At 44.7% G+C, this 10513-nt stretch overlaps 1 protein-coding gene across 3 annotated transcripts; it reads right to left on the bottom strand.

The window, feature by feature from the left end:
* Positions 1 to 2319: 2319 nt before the first annotated feature.
* Positions 2320 to 10231, bottom strand: scaf11 (SR-related CTD-associated factor 11). Of its 3 annotated transcripts, none has more exons than XM_019891780.1 (15): positions 10018 to 10231; positions 8784 to 8833; positions 8562 to 8710; positions 8369 to 8452; positions 8166 to 8245; positions 7995 to 8074; positions 7879 to 7916; positions 7712 to 7776; positions 7380 to 7499; positions 7163 to 7257; positions 4255 to 6381; positions 3649 to 3983; positions 3375 to 3527; positions 3151 to 3270; positions 2320 to 3064 (listed from the first exon to the last, which is right to left on the bottom strand). In XM_019891780.1, the coding sequence occupies exons 2-15, from the start codon at positions 8800 to 8802 to the stop codon at positions 2969 to 2971; spliced, it is 3561 nt and encodes a 1186-aa protein (XP_019747339.1). In that variant the 5' UTR covers positions 8803 to 8833; positions 10018 to 10231; the 3' UTR covers positions 2320 to 2968. The 3 variants fall into 3 exon arrangements, with proteins under 3 accessions (XP_019747339.1, XP_019747342.1, XP_019747340.1); XM_019891783.1 differs by having other exon boundaries at positions 8369 to 8446; XM_019891781.1 differs by having other exon boundaries at positions 8784 to 8830.
* Between the last annotated feature and the right edge of the window lie 282 nt (positions 10232 to 10513).

The following is a 10513-nucleotide window of genomic DNA, read 5'->3' as shown; positions in this document are numbered from 1 at the left end:
CCCCCACACGCCCCCTTTTAATAGAGGGTCCTCCATATAACTTCTTTGTCTTTTACCCTATCTGTTCTTGGTTTTTTTTTTGTAGTTCTGGTACAATTTAAAAATTTAACGTGCCTCAAAGCAACGATGAGATACAGTTTGAGGTCGTCAGGAGAGTTGAAAACGAAAAAAAAAGAACAACAATTAGCAGCTGACACTCAGGTATGGTTTTCTTTTTTTTTTTTTTTTTTTTTTTTGCGCGCGAGTGCGGCTGTGACCTCACACGTCGACAAGTCCTGCTAACAAAACGGTGCGAACTAGACTTTGTTCAGCCTCATCGGAACTTTTGTTTTGTTTTGCCAAACGTATAACTGTTAATGAAGCAAATTTGTATACTGTATTGAAAAGCACTTATTGTTCAGCACACCGTTGGAAAACCCAGACTTGTTTTCCATACACAGACGTGGGCCTATGACGCCACCCACTCAGTATTTGTGACCTTTCCTTGTCCACAAAAAGAGCAAAAGACAACACAAACCTGCCTTTTTTTTATAGCATACAACACTGGGAGCTGCAGAGTAACTCACTGGACTCTTATTTAAAACCAAAAAAACTGTACTCATTTAAGATCCTGCTGATGTTGAAGTAGCGTGCACATGTCTGAGGAAGAGGAGGCCAAAAAAAAAAAAAAAGTTTTTTTATTTCTTTCTGGGAGAATACTTTGAATTTGATCACGTAGCGTGGTCGGAAAAAAAAAAAAAACGCCTGTCAAACTTGCAAAAACAAAAAATGTCACGCTGGCAAGCAAGCATACCACAAATAGCGGCGCACTGTGCTTCCAACACTAACTCAACACCAAACTGTTGTTGTCCAACATCCTGTTATGGAAGACCGTGAAAATCAATGTAATTTAAACTATTTTACTATATTTACGTGGTCGGATATCTGTATATATATGTATATATATATATATATATCTATTGAGTCCAACTGATTATATGCTTTTTATGTTGTTGTTTATGGGGGAATACTGCATTGGAGCTGGAAAACAAACAAAACCCACACTGGGGAAATTTGTCATGAATTTGTTCGGCAAAGACAATGCTTTACATGTTCATCTGTCAAGACTGAAATGTGCTACTGTTGATTTTGTGCAAATTCTGTTCTATTGTCGAGGCCACTGAGAACGTAAAAGCCGCCTTGTTAGAGTTTGTCGAACCGTCTATGGGCCTCAGGGGGGCAAAGAGGGCAGTGTTACATTCTTGTTTCAATGAAACACCGTGTACATCCTGTAATTAATGTCCGATTAAATTCAAAGTTCCTCTATAACAAGGGCCGGTTGCTGTGTTTTGTTTTTTGCTTTGCATCAGGAATTTTTTTATTTTTATTTTTTAAATGGCTCATCATTTCCCAATTGATCAAAAGAAAATCCATAATCCAGGTCACTCATTTTTTATTGGCAGAAAGGCTTTTGGTGTTCAGGTTACGACCCTGTTCAGGCTTATATATATATATGATAGTGTATTATTAAAATATTTTATCTCATGGTAATCAGTCTTACTCAAAATTTACAAAGTGGCATCAATATTAAGTATTTTAACCCTTTCAAGCACAGCGGTTACTACAGTGGACAGCTAATCACGTGATCAGATTACAGGGTGCATGAATGGGTTAACAAGCGTGAACGTAACCACGAAATACGATTATTTTAATATAGTGCTGCCCCTTGGTGGTCAACATAGAAGTTCAACTGCCATTGTGCGGTCCAGCGGTGCCTTGAGATCCAAGTTCAATTGGTTCCGTGACCTCAATATTGGAACAAATGGGAAAAGCCATTGTGTTTGCGCCTCGGCCACCAGAGGGCAGTGTAACAGTTATCCTTCCACCATTTGCGCTCAAATAGCTTTGGTTTTGCATTGTTTGAATATTAAACTGATTTATCAAAAGCAAAGTTACGGAGTGACTATTTAAAAAATAATATTAAAAAAAAAACCTAACCGTAAACATGACTTGCAAGTGGCACGAAACAACTCGAAGGCAACTTTTGACAATGAGCGACAGCTCAAGATATCAAAAAAAAAAATATTGAGCCGGCTCACTCGTGTCTCAAGGCACAACTGTAACTGAATCATGTGTAATTGAATCGGCTCGTGATTTAACTAAGCCATCGATTCCCTGCCAATTTGCATCGCCGCGACGCCAACAAGAGCAAGAAACAAGCAGAACGATTATACGCTCTTCCGCTAGATGGCGTAATTTCACCTGTTGCTATTCTTACAAGATAAAGTACATCAATCCTTTGCCAGTCCCCCCAACCCCCCAATTAAAACCCACAGCCAATCAGGAAGCAGCTACTTTATTTCACTACTCCCTGGATACGTTGCACAGTTCATCTTAATGCATTGGACAATCATTAAACTTTCAGGCGGGGTTCATTTAACCTGATTCGTCCCCTCCCACAACATTTTATATTCCAGACTAATCGCTGACTGGTTATCCGATGATGTCAGGACTAGTCTTTCATCTGAAATATTATAGATTTTTTTTTTTTTTTTTAAAGAACATATTTTAATAGACTGTGTAATCACGATTCCATAAAGAGGAATTTCATTGTACCAGCCAGAAGACTCTATCCATACTAGTAGACATGACATTGCAGTTTTTTTTTCTTTGTATCAAATCTCCCTCCCGCCCAACCCACTGAATGCAACACCCCCGCGCTCCCCTTACAGTAGATCTGCAGGTCGGAATCTATGCAAAATAAAGGGCTCTTGCATTACAACTTCTGATTGGGTCTTTTTTTTTTTCCTAACAAAATATGAAAATCTATAGAAACAAAATCTATATAGTTCAATAAAAGGTAGAGATATCAAAAAAAAAAAACAAAAACAAATGATGGCTCTCTTGTCATCGTCGAGTTTGGAGATGAAATTGCAGCTCCGGGAAATTGCACTTGAGCTGCACGCAAAAGGGTCGGCGAGGTGCCGATTCACTTTTTGCGCGCGTGCTTGTATTTGTCGACGTAGGCCTTCACCAGGTTGGCCACCTTACTTGAGTTGACCTCGCCGCTCTTGCTGTGACACACCTGGGCGTATAAAAACAACAACAATATGAAATCAGGTAAGATCTACGTTGCGGCCGGAGGAAGTTGCGATCTCCCAAAAAGCGTACCTTCTCGACTGCTTTGCGGACGATCTCCTTGTACTCGTCCTTTGTGATTTCCTTCTTTTGGTAGTAAGGTTTGATCGCCGTCTTCACTTCATTTATAGCTTTCTCTTGGATCTGTTGCTTCTTCAGCAACAACAACAACAACAACAAAAAACGAAAACGGATCATATGACAGAAATGCACATCAAACGCTCATCCTCAACGCAAAACGGGAGATGCCGAGGTACCTTTTCTTTTTTGGAGCTGTCGGCTTGAGCCTTGTGATGCTGAGCTGGCTGCGTTGTCGATGACGGCAGCACCTGGTTGGCGGCTTGCTGGCCGACTTTGGTTGGAGTGGAAAGCAGGCCCGCTTTGCCGTAAGCGCCCATCGTGTTCACCATCTTGGCAAATAAAACAGATCAGGGATTTTCCTGCATGTAAAATTTGCATTCGAAACCATACACAAACTCAATGGAGCCACCTAGTGGTGGGAGGCATCATTTTAAATGCCTCATACGGTACCTGCGTGATTTGCCCATCGGGCTGAGCTGCTGTCGTCTGGCCCCCTTGCTGCATGGGAGGGGGCGGCGGCGGAGGCGGGGGCAGCCCCTGGGTGCCGACGGCGGGCACCTGCAGCAGCGGCACGGCGGGGTGGAGGTGCACGGGGATGGGAGGGGTCACGGCGTACGGTGCTGAGGGCTGCAAATTGACCGGCACGGGGCCGCGGGGGCCCTGCAGGGGGAAGTGATGATGAAGGACATTCAGCTGCGGAGGCGGCGGCGGAGGCATGGCGGTCAGCACGGGTGCCGGTGGAGCGTTGCCCGGCGCAGTTGGTGCAGGTTCACTCTTCGCCGGATCTACAAGTACAAGGCGAAGAGGCGGTTCCAATTCAGACTTTATTTTGGAGGGTGGAGGCACCTTGTGTGTCAAAATAACCTTTCCCCATTGAAATGAATGGAAAGACCATTAATCCGTTCCAGCAACCCCTAAATATTCTTGTCAAACACTTTTTAATGAGGGAAATCGCATATGTGCGGTTGCCGTACACATTGCACTTAATCTAACTTGTATGAAGTGATCCAAAACTTTGGACAGACTTATTGCGACACGGAGTGGTTCTCGCTTTACCTGCTGCAGGCTGCTCCTCTTCAGGTCGAGTCCAGCTTCCCGCTCCCCCTCTTTCCCTCTTGGAATAATAATCCTGAACATCAGCGGGAAGTGTCCGCCGCACCGCCCAGCTGGACGCCGATGACCAGCCCGAGCGGTCCAGCATCGAGTCGCCCGGGTCTGACTCCGGTTTTCTGCGGCCGCCCCCGCGATTCTCGTTAAAGCGACTGTAGGCGTCGTTCCCTGAATTGTTGCCCATTCCTGAGTTGCTCCGAGGCTGCCTCCGGTTGTCGTCCTCCTGTAGTTGGCTGTGGAAGCCGCGGTTACCACCTCCCCGGCCGGCGCCGCGGCCTTGCTCGAAGCCGACGCGTCCCCTCGGCCCGCGATCTTCCCAGCGAGAGCCGCCCCCAAAATCCCAGTTCCTGCCCTCGACTTCGCCGCGAGTTTTTTCTGTCACCCAGTCGGGATTCTCCGACCAGCCTTGGCGTTCCGGCGACGTTTCCGAAGGGACGCCGTTCTCAAAGCGAGCGGCGTTGCCGTGAGAGCGCCGTCCATCGCGGCCGTTCCCCGCCCTCCAGCCGCCCCTTCGCTCTTTCCCCCGGGGGGACCGATCTCTGGACGCCGGCCGCTCGGGGCTGTATCCTCGTCTGTGTGATCTCGTTCTGGATGGAGACCGCGACTTGGATCTCGAACGACTCCTGGATCTTCTTCTCCTCCTCTCACGGCTACGCTCCCTCCTGAAGTAGTCCCTGTCCTTGTCTCGCTCGCGCTCTCTTTCTCTGCTGCGGGGGCGGGAAGAGTGGCCGGAGGGGGTGCCGCCGGTCCGCTCTCTCGAATGCGAGCGGGAGCGCCCGTACGACTCTCGTCTGGAGTCCCTCTTGGGCGACCAGGCGGAGGTCGGGGAGTGGAAGCGAGAGCGTCGTTGTCTGCCGTTCTTCCTCCCGTGGCTCGGGTCTCTCTCCGCTTGGTCTTTGGACCTCTCGTCGGGAACAGAGACTGAAGTCTCCGCGGCGGCGGGCTCTTTCGCTTCCTCCAAAACGGTCGCGCTAACGGCCTCGCTCATGGGTGAACTGCAGTCCATCGGAATGACATTCGTATCATCTTTGGAAAGATCGTCATTTGTGACGACTTCTCCCAAATTCGGAACTACTAAAGGCGTTTCTCTTTCGGGCGTTTCAGAACCCTCAAATGCTTTTGCTTCTTGTTCAGCGACCTTGGCTTCGGAAGGTTCAGCACATGGAGAAGCCGGCTTGGGGCTTTCATGTGATTGTCTCTGCAGATCCCGCGATGCCTCCTCATCATTGCTTTGATCCAACCTTTCTTCGCCGACCTCCGTTTTACAGTCCTGTTCAATCACGTTGTCGAAATCGGGAGACATTAGGTTATCCAGAGTGCTCTCCGGTTCGGATGGCGGCGATGCGGTTATTTTCTCCTCGTCTCCGGTGGAAATTGACATGACAGTCGGTTCCTCTCCTTGTGTGCTCAGTTTGCCAGAGCACTCCGACTCGGGGCTTTTTGGAGGGGAGTCCAAAGATATGGACAAGTGGCTGTTGTTCTCATCCGGTTCTGGTTGCTCATGACAGTCTTTATCGAGTGCATCGTTAGTGTCGTGCTCCATATTACTGCTTAAAGATTCGGCAGCTTGTTGCCCATCAAGTGAATCACTGTTCAAGTGGTCCGCGTTAAGACTTCCTTCTGCATCGGAAGGCTGATCTGAGTTGTTCATCTCAGGCTTCGCTTCGTCTTCCGCCTCTCCCCTGTCGGTGCCGTCGCCAGCGTCACCCTCGTCGTCCTCGCTCGCAGGCTGGTTCTCAACAGGTTCGGACGACGGCTTTTTTCTCGTGTTTTTCCTCTTGCCGCTGGCCTTTCGGTTTGTTACCTGTTTGCCCTTCCGTTTGGCTGCCACCTGAGATGCCAAGCCCGCCTTGGAGGCCTGGCTGGCGGAGGAGTCTGAGTCGGACACACTGGGCTGTGGCGGTGATGACGGGTGGGACACGGAAGACTCCTCCTGGTCTTTACTGTTACGTCCTGATCGTCTGGACGGGAGGGATTCGTCTTTTTTGGTGGGCGCTTTGGAGTTTGAGGCTCTTCCGCCTCGCTTGTCTCCTCCTTTAGGACAGGTAATGGCGCAGACAACACCTTGGAAAGCTGTGACAAAACCAACTGCGTGAAAATATGAACGCAATGGTGGCTTCAGATACTGATGACATTTGTTCCACGTCGATGCTTAGAAATTTGTATCTCAAATCATCTTTTCCCATTGAAAGGAATGGAGATGGCATTAATCTGGTTCGGTCTCCTTCAAGTCAAATACAACTGTATAATATTGCACTTAAAAAAAATGATACAATTAAATAAAATGTCCATAATTAGATCGAGTTTGTCACATTGAAAGGAATGGAGATGGCATTAATCTGGTTCGGCCTCCTTCAAGTCAAATACAAATGTATAATATTTCTGTATTATATTTTTTTTGCTTCAATTTAATGGACTACGCCAAGATAAGCACTCCTGGTGTGCAGAACTTGGCCACATGGGGGGAGTATATAACAGACATAAGCATCCATCCGGACAAAGTAAGTTCATATTAGTCATTATTTCCGGAGGATAAAGAATATATGCCTCTGAGTATTGTGATATTAGGTTTGTTTAGGTCAGGGGTGCGCAACTCTGGTCTCAAGGCACCGCTCTACATGTTTTTTTTTTTTTTTAAATATATAACACAAAGCAAAATACGGGATTAGTCATTATTTCCGGAGGATAAAGAATATATGCATCTGAGTATTGTTATCTTAGGTTTGTTTAAGTCAGGGGTGGGCAACTCTGCACTCAAGGCACCGCTCTACATGTTTGTTATATATAACACAAAGCAAAATACGGGAAAAAAAAGTCTATTTCTTGAGGACACACACCAACTGGTCAGACATACCAAAATGACCAGGCCCAAATGATGAAGCGGAGGTAATAGGAGATGAACAGAGTTCAAATGTAAATGGACCGTGGTTGCTATTAGCAGAGAGGAACCTGTGGGAAAAGAGAACGTGTGTTATCAGCTGTAAAAAAACAAAACAAAACAAAAAAAAAGATCCTCCTTAAAGTCCATAAAAAAAAAAACAATACGAGAGTGGTACATAAGATTCCATTACCTTGAGGTTCCAATCGCGCAAATGGGAGCAGCAGGAGAGAACCACGGGCACTCTTGTACCTGGCGTTTGCACTGCTCTGCTTCATACGATATTTCTTCCGTCACCAGCACAGGCTCTGTTCTGCAAGACAATGATCAGGTCACGATTCATTAAAACTTTACATCGTGGAGTCAAAATATTCTTGACTGAAAATCAAAGCTACTGTGCCGTAAAAATCTCGAATATTTAATCTTCTAATGGGTGCTCGTGTACCGCACAGCATTTGCTATACCACTTGACCACTATCACGAAATACTTTATGGACGTTCATTCATAATGGAAGCATGACTTACATGTCCTGTGTTGCTAATGAAAGAAATGTAGACGATGGCCAAGCACAGCACTCCGATCCTCTCACCTGGAAAGCAATGTCATACATTTTTAAAAAGTGGGGTAAATTAACAGCATAAATACCGAAGCGGGAGGAAAAATAAAAAATAAAATAAAATCAAAAGCCTACCTTTTTCCGGCTTACTGAAGATGGGTCATCATCATTGCCTGGTAGAGGAATTGACATATTACAAATGGATGAAAATCAAGCTTGAATCGTATCCATACTGAAGAGTGAGAACGTACATTTCCGTACAAGTCCTTTCGTTTTCGAATCGGCCATCTTCTCTGCCCTTTGCTGCCTAGACCTCTTTCTGAGTTTGCTTCTAGGAGGAGAAAAAAATTGTAAAACTCTAATGTTGCCTAAAACATTTAGATAAATGAGATTTAAAAGAAAAATAATAATAAAATATTCACTTGAGACACGCTCTTTGCCCAGGACTTCTACAGACGCAACTCTCAGCTTCAGGTTCAGCCACTTGGCGACTCACTGGAACCTTGAAAAGAACACAAATGCCGACGTCAAACTAACCGCACCAATATTTTAGGTTTGTAACCCATCTTGCAAGACGAAAGAAAGGAGTCAGAGGAAATGTGATGTCAACGATAGATAAACAGACCTGCACACATCGCAGGCTTCCATCCCATCTGTAAACGTTTCTGAACGGCCGTCTGTCCACTGGACAAGAAGGGACCATCTGCAACTGATGAGAGGATACAGTAACAAAAAAACAAGACGAAAAGCAAGCACTCATGCGACTCTACCATACAGTACACATTTTTATGATACTAAATGCAATATTTCAAAGTCACCTCTGCCCAAGTAAGTAGGCATCCCAGGCAGAAGACATGACAGCAGCTGTCCGGCATGGCAAGCTCTCCCCTGGCCGGCACCCCCAAGCAGATAGGACATCGCTCAGCCTCCTCTGCGTCGCTCCCATCAGGGGATGACCCCTGGCCATCTACACGAAAACGGAGGATGACATTAGAATGCACGCCGTAAATCGTCACACATGACAGCGGGCAAAGACTTACCGCTTTCAGCTCCAGTCATGTCCAGCCCCGGGCTGTCACAATCACCGCTACTATAAACAAAAGGGTCAGCTATCAACAACTATCAAGAACTTAAATCAAGCGTTTGTAATAATTGGTGATGAGTTTTTCACATCGTTCTGGAGGAATTTTGTCCCACTCTTCTTTGCAGAATTCTTTCAACTCCACCATATTGGAGGGTTTTCTTTTATGAACTGCCTGTTTACGGTCACGCCACAGCATCTCAATTGGATTTAAATCCAAACTTTGACTTGGGCAGTCCAAAACCTTAGTTTCTTTTGTTGTTTTTTTTTTAGCCATTCAGAGGTAGACTTGCTGGTGTGCTTCGGATCATTGTCCTGCTGGATATCACATAAAAAATATTCCCCAAGAAGGCAATTTTTTTTCCTCGATACAAAAATAAACAAAACAAAAAAAAAAAAACATCATAATATTTCTTCAGAACCCATCAACCAATTTTTTTTCGGTATTGTACTCAAATTGATCTGGCCATTAATCATTTGTACAATTTTGATGGGAAATCTTGTCACGTTGCTAATGCATAATGGACGCATATCAGGTAAATATTTTGTATGGACTAAAATTTATTTTATGTCTCATGTCATCTCCTTTAATGACATATCTTAAAATTATTATGACACTCGTGTATTCAAAGATTCTAATGTGTAATAAATAAATAATATTATGGAATGAAAAAGTACAGGAAGGGCAGTAAATCACAGGACAAGCTCAAGATTGTCATATTTAATCGCCCCATTGAGGCTTCTATGGGAACTGCGAACACAGTTGTGAAACTAATTAGCTTTCGTTTGTTCCGCTGTCCATACAACACGAAGAACTAGCATTAGAATTCATTTAATAACTAAACCATGACTAAGTGACACCCATTTGGGGCTCCGTTGTGTTTTAAAGTCCCAATTTAGAAATGAGCACAGTACTTCGTTGTTATTGGTTAGCAAGTGAGCTAATGCTAACCGAAACCAAAAATAGCTACCATAATAGCTTCGTGGCTATTAGCTCAGTTAGCAACTCCAGGCTAAATCGAGGCTATAATTAGCGACTCTCAATGCAATGAAGGTCGTAGGTTGGCTAGGTGGCTAATGTTGAGCTTAGCTTACTAGCCGCTTTGGGATAACAACACAACACCTGCTTACGTCGTTATAAGAAGCTAACACTTGAGACTAGTTAGCAAAAGAAGCCACAGTGGCTTACTCACCTTTAAAGTGCCCCCGTGCCTTTTTTTGGATGCGCCGAAACGCTTTCTTCGTGCAAACTTTATTTTTTTTCCTCCAAGCAAATGCTAACAGATCGCTAAGCTACTCGTTGAATTGTGGTACTTGTTGTTTGAGGCTAAAAACCGAGCAAAGATTTCACAAATTCTCGGCCACATGTCTCGCGGTGCGGTCCGTAGTTTTTACGAGGAGCTCCCCTGACTGGAGGCACCGAGCATTACACAGAAAAGAGTCATGGAAAAAATAAAAAATAAAATGTAATATAACTGTATATTGTTGTAAAAGTGATTCCTTGATATTATTTAAAGTAACACGTGAGCACCATCTAAAATTGCTTTCCCTCTTGCTGACCAATTTATATGTAAAATCTAACAATTAAAATACGTTGTTAGCTTTTTTGTATGATCTTGTTTGTCTTCCCAGTCACTGTTAAAACATTGTTTAATCACAGAAATATTTTGATTAGCAGTAATTATGCTC

The sequence above is a fragment of the Hippocampus comes genome, unplaced genomic scaffold (assembly GCF_001891065.2).
Source record: "Hippocampus comes isolate QL1 unplaced genomic scaffold, H_comes_QL1_v1.1 scaffold63, whole genome shotgun sequence".
Classification (NCBI taxonomy): Eukaryota; Metazoa; Chordata; class Actinopteri; order Syngnathiformes; family Syngnathidae; genus Hippocampus; species Hippocampus comes.
This window is presented reverse-complemented; position numbering and strand designations above follow the sequence as displayed.